The sequence below is a fragment of the Amblyomma maculatum genome, chromosome 10 (genome assembly GCF_055883805.1).
Source record: "Amblyomma maculatum isolate TAMU_Amacu chromosome 10, ASM5588380v1, whole genome shotgun sequence".
NCBI lineage: Eukaryota > Metazoa > Arthropoda > Arachnida > Ixodida > Ixodidae > Amblyomma > Amblyomma maculatum.
In genome coordinates, this window is record NC_139353.1 from 154,048,183 (window position 1) to 154,063,787 (window position 15,605).

General features: G+C 47.5%; 1 protein-coding gene across 1 annotated transcript in view; it reads right to left on the bottom strand.

Annotated features, from left to right (window-relative positions):
- The window catches only part of LOC146177743 (uncharacterized), a 137,855-nt gene that overhangs the window by 80,636 nt on the left and 41,614 nt on the right, over positions 1–15,605 (bottom strand). The window contains exons 2-3 of the mRNA XM_084581628.1: positions 9,407–9,534; positions 7,185–9,119 (exon numbers count right to left, since the gene is read on the bottom strand). Of these exons, the coding sequence (XP_084437754.1) occupies positions 7,185–9,119; positions 9,407–9,428 (1,957 nt within the window). The 5' untranslated portion in view covers positions 9,429–9,534. The remainder of the gene's footprint in view (positions 1–7,184; positions 9,120–9,406; positions 9,535–15,605) is intronic.

The window sequence follows — 15,605 nt, forward strand, 5'->3', positions numbered from 1 at the left end:
GTCGGGGTGAACAGACACCTGCGAGTAGCCCGAGAGCAGGTCTAGGGTGGAAAAATAACGGGCCCCCTTCAGGCGATCAAGTGCATCGTCGAGGCGGGGATGAGGGTACACGTCGAGGTGAGTAATAGTATTTACTTGCGATAATCAATGCAGAAGCGGAGTGTTCCATCCTTCTTGCGCACAAGGACTACAGGGAAGGACCAATGGCTACAAGACGGGGCAATGATTCCCTGGTCAAGCATGTCGCATACGTACTGCTGGATGACTCTCCGTTCGGCTTGTGCTACACGGCGAGGTTGGTGATGAATGGACCCGCGGTTTTTGGTGTTGATCCGGTGTTGGTCCCAGGAAGTGCACCCGAGTTCACCGGCGCTTAGAGCAAAGCAACAGCGATGTTCGAGCATCAAGGCCTTGAGAGAGACAAGCTCCGCGTCGGTGAGGGTGGGGCCAAAGTTTATTGTTTCGCATGGTAGGACCGCCGGCTCTGAAGGGTGCTGAGGCGGTGCTTCAGGTTGCAGAGACGCAACCGGTGACCCGGCGTTCAGGATTGAGGCTGTACCCAATGGAGTGCCAGGAGTCAGCACGAGAAGGGCGCGGCTGATGTTAAGCATAAATACGTGGGCCTCTCCTTTGAGCACAGGCAGAAGGCTTCGAGGGGAGGTCATCTCACGGGCTGGAGCTGAACACCGGATGGGTTCTAAAAGCACGTCCAGTGTGATCGGATTGTCAAGCTTGGCATACACCCATATTGCCGCACCCGGTGGCAGAGTCACAGCGGACGCTACAGTCACGGTAGTGACGTCGATCGGCTTGACTCGACGTGGCCACTTCGCTGCGAGGTAACGCACAGATTCTGAGGCACGCTTGGTCGCCGACACCAGAGACTGCCACAGGGCGGCACCGAGACTGGAAATCCGGCTAAGCCAACCCGGCCCACACAGAGTTCGGTTCACCCGTGGTTCTGTTGTGGTAAAATTAAGGCCGACTCCGGCTTGCTGGCACCACCCGCACCCGAGGACCACTGGCCAAATAGGGCTGTCTGCTACAACAAACTCGGTGGAGAGGGTCTTTCCGAGCGCTCTCAGATTGACGATGACACGTCCGACTTGCTTTACCGGGGCGCCGTTAAAAGCTAACAGCCGGGTTTTGGCTGCTGGAAGAAGCCGGTTGGGCTCATTAACAATAAACAATTTGTCCAGCACATTGACAGCCGCTCCGGTGTCGACCAAGGCCTCTACGTGCCGGTCAAGCAGAGCGACGTCGACGAGTACGTAGGGAGCTTCAGTTGTTATCGAGGCCGACGAAAGGAGGGGACAAGGAGAACGAAGGAGTGTGGGGACGGACTTTATTCAGCAGAACGGTTCCCCCTAAGTTCCGCCAAATCGTTTTCCGACGTCGGAAGGCTAGCACAGTCCTTGCGTAGTTCCCCCTCAGGCCGCAGCGGAAGCAGGTCGTGCGGGTGTCGTTACGCCCGCGTCGGTTAGAGATCACTTTAGGGACTGCCAATCGAGGAGTCTGCACCGAGACGGTGCGCGCGGCAGATGGTGGCAACCCCCGCGTGGCCAACAAAGTCAATTCCGCCTCGATGGCGAGCGCCATGGCGGCGCGGACGGACTCAGGACGCCCAAAACGGACCAAGCGCTGCACCTAAGGGAGTCGGATGGCGTCGACAAACGCCTCGGTGCCGACCAGGGCCACGAAGTTCTGAGGTGCCTCCGGCAGCGACTGCAGAACCAGGCGCTCAATGGCGGCGGTGAGGTCCTGGTATATCTCCCTGGGCTCTTGAAGGCGTGCTCACAGGCGGTGGTACTGCGCACGGGGTTGACCTGAAGCACTGTAGTGGTCGGACAGGAGGCCCATCAGGACTGTGTAAGAGCCCAGCTGGTCGGGCGGCACGTTCTGCAGCGGCTCAGTTGCGCGGCCTCTCAGTTTGGAGACGAGCATCCATGCCTTCAATTGCTCGTCCCAGCCTCTCGCTATCGCAGTACCTTCCAGTTGGATGCGGTAAGCATCCCACGAGATAATGCCGTCAAACTTGGGTAATTCCACTACGTCCAATGATGTACCCGCGCCGAGCACGTTATTGGCGGCTACGACAGCAGGCCCAGCGACGGCAGGGTTGGAGGCAGCGGTGGCGGTGACGCCTAAAGACTCATGACCTGTGTTCGGCTCGGCTGGCACAAGGCGGCGGAAGTCGCGCCGGAGAGCTTCCACCTCCACAGCCTGTGCAGTCAGACGGGCCTTCCATGGGTCTATCCGCTGAGTAACTATATCCAGGAGGCGCTCAATACCGCCATCCAGCTGCTGCGAAAGACTGAGCCCCTCCGAGCGTCTAGGTCTCGCTGCGCCAGCTGCTGCGTCGTCGGCGCCATCGCCTGGTAGCAGTGTCCTTTCGTCTGGCACGTCGGGTCCTTGACTTTGGAGCGGGTGAGCGGCATGATCCCACTTCTGACACCAAAGTGTTGTGGGACGCTGTGCCCACGTAGAGATAGACAAAGAAGAACGGAGGACACCAGGCAAACACTACTTGCTCCGGCGCTCTTCTTTTGTTCTCTAACCCTCGCGCTGGCGTCGCGCGCTCGTCCCGTATATATATATATATATATATATATATATATATATATATATATATATATATATATATATATATATATATATATATATATATATATATATATTGTGGAAGAACGCCAGGTCGAGACGGCAAGCACAAATCAGCGTGAATAACAGAAATTGCAGCCCCTGTATCAATCAAAGCTTCAACCGGTAAACCTTCAGCGATAACAGCAATCACGTTATACGGGCGATCAGGAGGACTTTTAGTAAGTTCGCAGAGTGCAGTTTGACCTCCAGAAACTGCAACACTTAGTTTTCCGGATGACGGACAGGGAGAACGGTTGCGGGGCGGAGAGGGGAAACTGAGCGGTGGTATGGGGATGTGGACCGGCGTCGGGATACATGGTTCCCACGAGGCTCAGAGGAAGATACTGGAGGTGGGGAGGATCGACGAGGTGGGCTGGGAATAGGCCGCTGCTGATAATATGAGGGTACGTCACTTTCGAAGGCGTCGTAACCACGCCGCTCGTTTTGAATGCGTCGACGACAGAAGCGGGATATATGCCCTCGGATTCCACAGTAGTAGCAAACTGGGCGAGAGGGGCGCCAAGGTGCGTAATAGGGTGGCGTAGGCTGAGCCGTCGTCACGGCGTTGATGTGGTTGTAGGGCGGTGCCAGTTGTGGCGGCGGAACAAAAGGAGGGGGTGATGCTGCGACGTTTGCGTAAGTCGATGCTGGGCGGGTTGCAGGAGGGTCGGACACCATAGGCCGAGTGATTGTTGCCAGCTCATCTTTAATGATGTTGCGGAGACCGGCGTCATTAGAAGGTACCGAAGAATGATCGCACCCGTGTTGACAGACAGGCTTGAGGGCTTGGAGCTCCTCCCGGATGATGGCTCGAATCAGTGCCCGCAGATCCATGTCAGCAGAGGTCGGGCCAGTAGCAATGCCGGGCTGCAATCGGGAGGACTGCAGCTGGTCGATACGTTGGCAGGTCGCAATAATGGCGTCAACGGTAGAAGGATTCTGGGCGATCAGGGTGTTATATGCCACTGAATTAATTCCTTTCAAGATATGGTGTACGCGTTCAGGTTCCGGCATGGTGGGACTAATACGCCGGCAAAGTGCAAGTATGGCCTCTATGTAAGACGCGTACGACTCATCGGGACCTTGGAGGCGAGAGGCGAGCTTATTCTTCGCGACCTCTGTCCGAACTGCTGGGTCCGCAAAATATTGGCGGAACTGCTGCTTGAACGTGTTCCAGTTAGTGGTGTGGGGTTCGCGGTTAATAAACCAGGTTCTGGCGACCTCAATGAGGTAAAAAGAAACATTCAGAAATTTTAGAGCATCGTCCCACCGGTTGTAGTTACTGCAGCGTTCATAGGTGTCCAGCCAGTCATCGACGTCTTCATCGCGACGACCAGCGAACAGCGGCGGGTCGCGTTGTCGTGTGGGCACAGTCGGAGGGGGTGGTGTAGCCGAGGTAGAGGGTGCTGCGGATTCGTGGGTACTTTCGGTGGTCATAACGATGGTGGCAGGCGGTAAACAGCGACCGGAACGTAGCTCCAGCGAGAGGCAGGGCACAAAACAGCAAGGGGATCAAGTCCTACCCAGCACCTCCACCACTTGTGGAAGAACGCCAGGTCGAGACGGCAAGGTCGAGACGGCAAAGCAAGGGATGCCGTGTCTGGCGTTTTACTCCGATGACAAAGCCCAGGCGCGCGCCTGAGCCGGCGCCGCGGGACGATGATGATGGTATGTACAAATGAAAGAGGAAGATCATGGAATGAATAAATTAAAGAACATCCACGGAAGGCTCACAATATATATATATATATATGGAAAGAAGCCAACAGTCGGCGAGGCCAAGGAAATGGTACTTTATGTATTGTTTTTTAATGTTTACTTGAATAATCACAGAAACTAGTAATGTAATATGTTTAGGGGAAAGATAATTAAACACAAAGTAGAAAAATAAACAACGTACCGATGGTGGGAACCGAACCCACGACCTCCGAATATCGCGTCCGGTGCTCTTCCAACTGATATACATCGGCCGCTGTCCCCCCTGCTACTTGCTAGGGTATTTATGTTGTCTGTATACGAACCTTGAGAGTGTTCACCAGCGCCACCCTCAACCATAGCGGCGGACGTGGAACGTCCTTTGTTACTGCCAGCGTCACGTAGAACGTGATCAAGAGCGAGGGCGAAAGCTGTGCTAGAACCCTCTTACGCTACCTATGGCTTCAAGATTGCCAGAACCGAGACCCCCGTAAGCTACAAGCAGATCAATTAAGGGGAAATGAGGGTGCTTGTTATAATACATGAAGGAAAGAAGCCAACAGTCGGCGAGGCCAAGGAAAGCGTTGGGGATGATACTTATCTATTTTTTTTAATGTTTACTTGGATAATCACAGAAATTAGTAATGTAATATGTTTAGGGGAACGATAATTAAACACAAAGTAGAAGAAAAAACAACGTGCCGATGGTGGGAACCGAACCCACGACCTCCGAATATCGCATTGGACGCGATATTGGGATTCGGATGGATTCTACCATTAAGCCACAAGTGTACCCCCCCCCCCCTCCGCAGCTAATAACATAAATATAAAGGTGTTTTTTCCAAACAGGTCTCCTTCATATGACTTCTTAGGTCCCCACCTTAATCACCCTTGTCCTGATAATGCCCCGCTTGGCAGGTGTCGTTTACTCTGACTAGTTGTGTTTTTTTCGATTGTTCTCCTCTTATTTTATTTGTTTTACCACTTACGTAAAAGCTCTTGAAAAATATTCCGCTGCAGCAGAATTGCTAACCTGGTCTTTTTGGAATGTCTGTCCCTTTCAGAAAACACCCGTCTGCATCGAATCTACTTTAGATTCTGACTTATCTACCTCACATTGTAATTTTCCCTGCTGTTGCGGCCTTTTTATTTTGTTTTGCACGTGACGGGGGCATTGATTTCATGTTCATAGAAATTGATACCCAAGGAAAATTACTTTAACTCCTTGCCCTGTTCCTCTTTACCCACTCCCCTTCCCACGCTTTCTTTCTCGAGAGGCAAAAGCGCATTTAAACCTTGCCTGTATTGATCGCGATGCCTAGACGAAGACAAGTCCCCTTGTCGAAACGTTGGCTCGGCTTGCGAACTGAGGCCTCCCTTCGACTCTTTTTCAGTTCCTTTTCATATTGTACATTCATCTTTTCCCACTTATTTTAGCCTTGCACTGAGACGGCACTCGACTAATTAACCCTGAGCGTTCATAGCTACGGCGGCTCTCATAGCCGATGCCACTTTGGGGTAGCAGTCTCATACACCATACTGTATCCCACTATACCCCAAACCCCGGACTAGCACTGCCCAATGGCTACGTTTTTTTTTCTACTTGAAACAGCCTGTTAATAAACACTGCCTACCGTTCACACTGCTTTCTGCGATGTGTTTTGAACCTTGCATAACACATGAACAAATAACTGTTTATGTACATCGTCGAATTATCGCGTTGAATATCAACGCTCTGGAGCAGTTTTTAGTTTTGCTGAGGGCATCAACTAACCTGCCAAAAAAATAGACTTTGCTTCTGAGAAAGTGACTGTCAACTTGTGTGACTTCTTTAATGACTGTGATTGATAAGTAATAAAATAATTGCGAACAAATCAAGAGGACAAGTAAAAAAGATTTCATAGCGGGCTGTAAAAATGTACTCAAAGGTTTCAAAATTAGAGAGGTTAATGGAAGCTACCGTCTCCGAAAAGTGTGTTTAATTTTGCTGTAGTCCATGGGTTACTGAAGATTCGACAGTTTTTTGGGTTTCCGACTTCTACGTCTCTTATGAAAGGGCAAAACAACTTTCAAGCTGCGCCGCATGTACTGCACGATACGTGAAGACGAGCGGAGGAGATTTTTCCAACAAATGGCAGTCTTGATATGTTTAATTTAGCAGAAATAAAAAAGCAAGGCTGCAAAATATTTCTTAGTTATATTATATCAGACTCTTTCATTGCAAATGCAAGGAAATCATTTTTACTTCGCAAAACAAACGCGACGTTTTTAAATGCCAAGGGGACTACGTTTGAAAACCGGTGTCTTATAACGATTCAGTACTGTGACAATATTTCCTCTTTCTTTTATTAGCTGAAGAAGGAAGCCAGGTTCCTACCCTCGGGGTACGTAGTGCACGAAAGGGCGAATAACTAAGGGGACACTAGAGCTTTTTAGGGGCTACTATTTACCACTGATAGAAATGCTGATTGTTCCGCCATACTTCATGAGCCTCACATCACGCTTACTGCCAGCGAGGAAGAGTTGTATAGAGAAATAAGTGAAGATGAATGAATTCCTGAATATTCCAAAATATATGGTTCAAAAGCGCGATTTCACATGATATGACATATTTCTACGCGAATAAGCGGAACCAGGCGGCAGAGGTTGAACTTTACAATGTTGCACGGCGCATTTTTTTGCCGTGCAAGTTCCTCACAGATTCGATTCCGGAAGACGCCTTCGAGCGGCTTCTATGAGCTCTTCCACCCGGGTTGCTGACGACGATGTTACTTCCGCAAGCTCTTCCCGAAGAGCCTCAAGTTGGAATAGCACACGAAATGCTTCCTCGCATTGGCTATTATCACCTTTCATCACAATCACCAGTACAAAGCTAACGGCCCTGTTCAGCTGGCGGCCATTGGCAGCTAGGGCGCGCCTAATCCTAGGCCAAGCAGGAGACGGCGGCTTCCTGCCAAGTGTCAGACCTAGGAGTGTGTAATTACATTCCAGCCCATTCGCAATGTGCTCCAGCTCTTCGGAACCGGCGCAGTGCTCGTCCTGCGACACCCATTGCAGAGTGCGGTTTCTCATAAGCATGATGGCGAAGTGCTGGCATGCCTCATTGTCCATGTCGAAATGGCCAAAGTCGACCCGACACAAACTGGCGTTCTCAGCAACTGCGTCTATCAGAGGTATGCCGAATACCGGATGTGTGAGCCCGTAGCCAATGCTAATAGACTTCAGTATTGCAGTGCTTCGCAGGTAATCGGCGAGAATGGCTATTTCAACAGCACTGAAACGGGCAATGCTATCTATACGTAAACGCGTGATGGTTCTGTTCGCACAAAGCCCTTTAAGCACTGGCACAATAGGAGGACTTTTCAGTTCATCCTGCCATGAGAGATACAATGTTTCCACGCTGCTTTGCGGAAGGACCGTAGCCAGCTCTTCCAAGCCCACGTGGTTCCAGCTGGTTTGGATTCTGTCACAGCTGGACCTCACGGCTTCGCGAAAGCTGCTGCTGTCATCTTCGTCTTGTATGTCGCACGTGCCTATTCTGAGGACCCTCATAGCAGGATTGGTAGCGAGGGCTTGCGCAAGCAGTTTCATTGTGTAGTTAGTCATGTTACGCCACTCGATGTGCAAGCTCTCTAACGTCTTGTTCTCCCGAATAACTGCAGCAACGTCTGACACAGATTCTGTCTCGTCAAGCCCACGTGTTAAAAGCTCGAGAAGTTGTATTCCAAAGTGCTTCAGCGTCTTGTTTTCTCTGAGCGCTGCAAATACGCAAGCGAAACTCTCCCGTGATGTCAGGGACAGATTATTTAGGCTCAGAGATTCTAGAGTTGTGTTATGTTTAACTACATTCGCCACTTGTTCGCCAAGACATTCTGCATCTTCATGCTCGAGGCAAAATTCAGCTTTTCGTAAGCTGCGATTACTGCGCAATGCGTGGAGCATCGACCTGCACTCCCTCTGATCGCAGTTGACTATCGACAAAAACTGTAGACTATGAGTAGTTTTTATGTAGTCGTGGAAGAGCTCGAGTTCCTCGCCGTCGAAAGGTATGTTCCCAAGGTCCAATGAAGTTAGATTCAAGCACTGGCAAATGCCTGCGACAATCTCTCTCCCTTCTACTATCATGTCAGTATGTATATTATGTATGGAAAGCACTTGCAAAGAGCTGGAACTAGCGAGCAGTAAACGCCCAAGAGGCAGAGTAGCACCTGGTGTGAGGGTTAGGTTCATTAAGTGCAGAGACTCGAGTGCTTCCAAAGATTCCGCACCATGCAGGACGTCTTCGAGAGCATCATGGAAGTGGTAGGAGCCCTCGAATTTCAGAAGTCGCAGTGTTCCTGAACAGAAGGGAAGAGTCGCCTTGATAACAGCGGAAAGCGGCTGCATAATCGTTGTCATGGAGGCCAAGTGAAGCGAGTGCACCCTGCCGGAGCGCAGCAGCCACGAGGCGAGGAGGGCGGCGTCCAGGATTGCGTCACTGTCTCGACTGAAGTGCACTTCTTCGAAGAAGCTAAACCCTTGCTCCCTGTAGACGAGGCCATAGCGATGCGGCTCGAGCTCGAGTAGTTCCAGGCCGATGGGGTCTAGCAAAACATTGCAAGCGTCGTTGATTTCATCTTGCGGACGGGAGCCCCCTATCTCATGGTCATTGTCGAGGCCTACATTTCTGATGACTTCCAGGAGTCTGGATGAGAGCACCTCCAGTTTATCGGGCTCAAACACCCCACCGAGGTAACTAAGGTCGATGGTTCGTCGACCTTCAGACATAGCCACAGAAGGTCCTGCAAGGCAACAAAATTGCATCAAAAATTACTCAGTTCTTTAGTGCAAAATTTAGCTTTACGAAACAAACAGTAGAAGCGCCCTCAATAAGGCAGGTCATGCAATAACGGCAATAGCATGGAGGCTAATTTAAAAACACGCAGCGACCGACAAAGCCGCTTAACGCTATTCAGTAAATATATCGACTGATAACTTCATAAAAATAACAACAAAATAAAAATAATAAGTATAAATAAATAAGTAATACATGAATAAGCTGGAATAAAACAACCTGAAAAATGAATACCTCTTGAGGATTGCTGGCCCATACCGAGTTGCTTGTATTAGCGATACCTGCGTTGCAAGCAAGCTTCTGCTGACAGCCGTATAGCAGCTTCTGGTGGTGCACCGCGGCTCACCCGGTAAGCTTGTACACTGCAAAAATATTCGTAAATACTGCGTATGAGCTCTCCATGTTAGGAAGAAAAAAAGCAACTGCTCCATTCTACCTAGTGCATACAGAGTGCCCGTTATGCATCCGGGAAAATGGTAACTGTGATGGCGGCGAAGTGCCAACCGAACGCGGGGCATAACTGCGCAGTTGTTTGCATCAACGAAATAATATACATCTGTTTTTAGTAGACCCTCTGAATTCGCTAATAAGATGCGTGCCGGTCATGGCGGCGTGGCCTGGCGTTCGTACACAGACGCCCTCATTCGGGCGTCTCTTTACAAGGTAACTAACTTTCCATTTTCGGGCGCTCTGAAAATTAGGGTTGTGCAAATGAGCTGCTGTCGTGTCTTAATCTGGGCGGCAAATCCCCTTGTCGAACGTTGGCTCGGCTTGCAAACTGTGCCCCTCCCCCTCTATTCTTGTTCAGTGCTCCTTGATACTGTGTAGGCATCTTCTTTCTCTCGTTCTACCTTGGATCCTAAACACATCGTAGGTAAACAACGGGTATATTAATATTAAGTGGCTTGGGCGAACCAAAATTTGCGGAAAACACATGGATCAATCGACTCTGTGTGGCCATCGGCTGATTTGTTGATGGCGAGACTGTTGGTATTATTGTTACTTGAAGTTCTCGGCGCGTCTGCTACTTGCATCATGCCTTTTGTTTCTGTAACCTCCCCCACTGGCTATATACAAAGTATGGCGGCGTAAGGCTAATCAATCAATCGATCAATCAATCAATCAACCAATTAATTAACCAATCAATTTTTATTTCAAACCCAACAAAACCAACAAAAAGAACATCGCAGCAAGCATCTGGATCCCTAACTCGCAGGCTGATTGGGATCCATGCACATAATGTTTCAAAAAAAGTTAATTAGCAGACAGCACAAACATTTGGCAAAATTTCAAAAGGAGCAAAAGAGTCACAACCTATTATAATAGTACGACTTCAGCCATCCAGAGAAGTTGGGATTTTGCTTTATTTCTATAGGGATTTCATTCCATATTCTAGTCCCCAGAGACAGAAGATTTCTTTTGCCATACACATTTTTGCTAATTTGGATGAGAAAATTGTTTTTCGCTACGCTTCGTGATCTGTATTGTCAGGAGACAAAGTGAGATGAGGGTAAATGATAGTTGCTGGTTATCGAACGGAGCACAATTGTCGCAGTTTTAGGCTGAATTATTAGGTGAGGAGGAAGTATCCTTAAATATTTGAAGAGAGGCGTCGTATGGGCACGGGAACTAGAAGATGATGTGAATCGAATTGCTCTTTTTTGAACTTTGAAAAGTGGTTCTAAATATGTCGGATAGGTATGGCCCCAATATTCAACACAGTATGACCGGTGACTGTGAAATAAAGAAAAGTATATTATTCTTAGAGTGACAGAATCGAAGTACGATTGACATTTTAATAGTGTGAAGCAGACACGGGATAACGTTTTGCAGAAAGATTTAATGTGAGGTTGCCAGTGTAATTGCTCATCAAGTATAATTCCTAAGTAAGTGATGTGATCAAGTTGTTTAATTACAGAGCCTTGAATGTTAATATGCAGGTTCTCAGTTGGTGACGGCTTGCGTGGGGACCTGAATAGAACGTACTTTGTTTTAGCAGAGTTAAGCGCCAAAATATTGCTAGCAAACCAATGCGAGATAGAGTTAAGTTCAAGATTTGCACTTTTGACCACATGCTCATATGATCCAGTAGCGCAAATTAAGGCAGTGTCGTCAGCATACATGAATGCTGTAAATTTAATATTTTGGGGAGGGCATTTATGTATATGGAAAATAGAATAGGCTCAAGGACTGACCCCTGCGGCACGCCGGCACCAACAACCTTGTACTCTGATTTTAGATGGAGCAATTCAACACACTGTTTTCTATTTCTTAAACAACTTCGAAAAAATTCGAGTGCTATGCCGCGAAAGCCACAGCACTCCAAATTGGTTGGTTGGTTGGTTCACAGGAAGGGAAAGGCGCAGTAACTGTCACACTTGCTCTGTGGACACCTGAACCGCGCCGTAAAGGAAGGGAGGAAGGTGGGAGTGAAAGTGAAAAGAGAGAAAGGGGAGCCGTAGTGGAGGACTACGGAGTCATTTCGACCACCTGGGGATCTTTAACGTGCGCTGACATCGCACAGCACACGGACGCCACTTCGTTTCGCCTCCATCGAAACGCAGCCGCCGAGGTCGGGTTCGAACCCGGGAACTCCGGCACAGTAGTCGGGCGTCTTACCACTGCGCCACCCCGGCGGGGCGCACTCCAATTTGCAAAGCAGGATGTCATGATCCACGGAATCAAAGGCATTTTTAATATCTAGGAACACGCCCAAGGCAAATTTCTTATCGTTTAATAGCTGATTAATGCATGAGATTCGAAATTAAGATGACCGCTGTGCCAGCTTATCAATTGCTCCTAAAGCAATGCTGACAGGTGGAGAGTATAGCTTCGCGTTCCACAAAAGCTGTTGCTCGCGTCGCTAAACGGTTTTCAAATAGAGTAATAATACTGCTGAGGATGGAAATGGGGCGATAATTTTTAAAAGCATTATGATCCTCACTTTTAAATATAAGAATACCTTTCGCTACTTTTAAAAAGTCTGGGAAAGTAGCTTCATAAAGGCGCGATTGAAGATTTTTTCTAGTGGAACGGCTAATATATTAATGCCTTCTTTTAGTAAAAAAACAGAGATGTCGTCTATTCCAGCAGAATGCTTCGCTGGCATAGTCTTAACAACTGCGAAGATTTCATCAGCGGTTATATCAATATATCCGAACGATGCCGAACTGTAAGAAACAGCAACAGGGCTCTCAACCAAAGGGCATGCGTCCGCAATCCGTGAGCCTATTTCACTGAAATAGGCATTAAATGAAGCAACCAATGAATTTAGCGTTATTCCCAAAACTACAGTCAGGCATTACAAAACCAACAGCTATTGGTTTAATAACCGAGTTAATGATTCGTCATGTTAGCTTTGAATCATTAGCACTTCTGGCTATTGATTGAGAGTAGTATTCTTTTTTACGCTTTCGTATGGCAGCAGTCACTTTATTTCGCGCAACGTTATATTTCATTGTTTAGTAATATTTGTTTTTCTTCTGTCTCAGCTTAGTATGCCAGAAATCGTTTTTTTTATATAAGTGATAGGATCGTTTTGGTCATCCACGGAGAGATGGGAGTGCTATAGTACTTCTTGGGATGTGTTTCTGTTGACTGAAAGATCGCATTTCTTATAGTCCTACTAAGCCCGTCATATTGAGCATTTGTGTCTTCTAGGTGTGATGGCTCTAAATTCGCCTCTTGTAGACGTTGCTTTAGAGTATTAAAGTTTACACGATTGTAAACACGTCCTGCAAGGTGGCCGATATAAGGAAGTATAACATGGAGAAAATTGAGCATGCTGTAAAGAACGGGGGAAGCCTTAAAGCGGTAAAGAAGAAATTGGGCATAGGCAAAAACCAGATGTATGCGATAAGGGATAAGGCGGGCAACGTCATCACTAATATGGAAAAGATAGTCAAAGTAGCCGAGGAGTTCTATACAGATCTCTACAGTAGCCAAAGTAGTCAGGACCGTAATGAGATTGGCGGTAGAGAAAAACAGTCAGAAGTTCCACCAGTGACGAAGGACGAGGTCAAGAAAGCACTAGCAACTATGAAAAGGGGGAAATCAGCTGGAGAAGATCAGATAACTACAGATTTGCTGAAGGACGGGGGGGATATCGTGTTAGAAAAACTGTCCACCCTGTATACGCAGTGCCTGGTGTCATCGACGGTACCGGAACCATGGAAGAATGCAAACATTATCCTGATTCACAAGAAAGGGGACTCTAAGGACCTTAAAAATTACAGACCAATCAGCTTACTGTCTGTTACGTATAAAGTATTTACTAAGGTAATCGCTAATAGAATCAGGACAACCTTAGACTGCAATCAAGCAAAGGATCAAGCAGGGTTTCGGAAACGGTACTCTACTATCGATCATATCCATACATCAATCAGGTGATAGAAAAATGCTCGGAATAGAACCAACCCTTATACATAGCATTCATTGATTACGAAAAAGAATTTGACTCAGTTGAAACCTCGGCGGTGATGCCGGCATTGCGAAATCAGGGGGTAGACGAGCCGTACGTGAAAGCGCTGAAAGATATATAGGGTGGCTGCACAGCAACCATAGTTCTGCATAAAGAAAGTAACAAAATCCCCATAAACAAAGGTGTTAGGCAAGGAGACACAATCTTTTCAGTACTATTCACAGCTTGTTTAGAGGAAGTATTCAGAGACTTGGAATGGGAGCAGTTAGGGATAAGGGTAGATGGAGAATACCTCAGTAATCTGCGATTTGCTGATGACATTGCCTTGCTGAGAAACTCGGGGGATGAACTGCAAATAATGATTGATGACCTAGACAGGAAAAGTAGAAAGGTAGGCTTGAAAATCAATATGCAGAAGACTAAGGTAATGTTCAACAGCCTCGGGAAAAAACAGCAGTTTTCATTAGGTAGCGAAATACTGGAAGTAGTAGGCGAGTATGTCTACTTAGGACAGGTAGTAACCGCAGATCCGGACCATGAAAAGGAAATAACAAGAAGAATAAGATTGGGATGGAGCGCATTTGGCAAGCACTCGCAGATTATGACTAGCAGATTACCGGTATCGCTCAAGAGAAAAGTATACAACAGTTGCATCTTGCCTGTACTCACCTATGGGGCTGAAACGTGGAAGCTAACCAAGAGAGTTCTGCTTAAGTTGAGGACACCCCAGAGGGCTATGGAACGAAAAATGGCATGGGTAACATTAGGAAATAGGAAGCGTGCAGAGTGGGTCAGAGAAATAACTCAAGTTGCCGTCATTCTAGTAGAAATTAAGAAGAAGAAATGGACATGGGCAGGACATGTAGTGCGAAGAGAGGATAACCGATGGTCGCTGAGGGTAACAAACTGGATCCCAAGGGAAGGAAAGCGTAGCAGGGGGCGGCAGAAAGTTAGGTGGGCGGATGAGATTAAGAAGTTCGCAGGGGTCAAGTGGATGCAGCTAGCACAGAACCGGGTTAGGTGGAGAAATATGGGAGAGGCCTTCACCCTGCAGTGGGTATAATCAGGCTGATGATGATGATGATGAAACACGTCCTGGGGTATTTGTAATGCTATCATTAGAGGGAAAAAGAAAGCCAATCGGAAAATGATCCGTTACGGGATAGTCATAAGTGCTGCTCGAATCCGGGCTGAAGTTACAAAGTATACGGTCAATTAACGATGACGAAGTAAGGGTTACTCTTGTCGGTAATTTTACAACATTATGGTACCCATAGGCTTCCAGTCAATTAAAGCATTCTGTCGTACTCTCTTTCATTGCGTCAATGTTGAAATCTCCTGCAATGACTGTTTTCATGCGAAAGCAAGATAGGGACATAAGCAAGCGCTCAAAATGTGAGAGGAATATGTGCATGTTCCTGTGGTGGCGCGGTATATTACCGCTAAGAGCATATCTGAAAGATTTATAAAGAGTTTATCAAATTCATTATTAAAGGTGTAAGAAAGTTCGGGTACTACGAGACAATGTAAAGATGTCTTGACAAATGAAGCAACACCGCCAGCGTTTGTATTACCTGCCCTCAATACACGAAAAAAAGAGTGTCCTGGAATGTTGTGAAATTCCCCTGGGTACAGCCATGTCAGTCAGAGTGATGAAATTAAACATGAACGATTGTTGCGCCACCAAGGAACAAACGCAGTCAATAGTTTTGGGAATACTGCGGATATTGCTATACATACGGGAGCAGGTTGGGTTGCGCACGGCAAAATCACAACCAAAGTTGACAGTATTAGACCACATCTTAGAGATAAGAAAGACTTCGCAGATCAAAGCGAGATCGCTTTCCTTAAAAATTTGAATGACAGTCGAGTTTTCTGCTTTCCACGCAAGAATTCGACCGTTCACAACACATAGGAACTTCCATCTGTATTCCTTTTTCTTTGTATTTTCTTTCCCAAACGGAATCTTGTTTTCCGGGCACATGTATTCATAAATGTACACCCTGTCCTCCT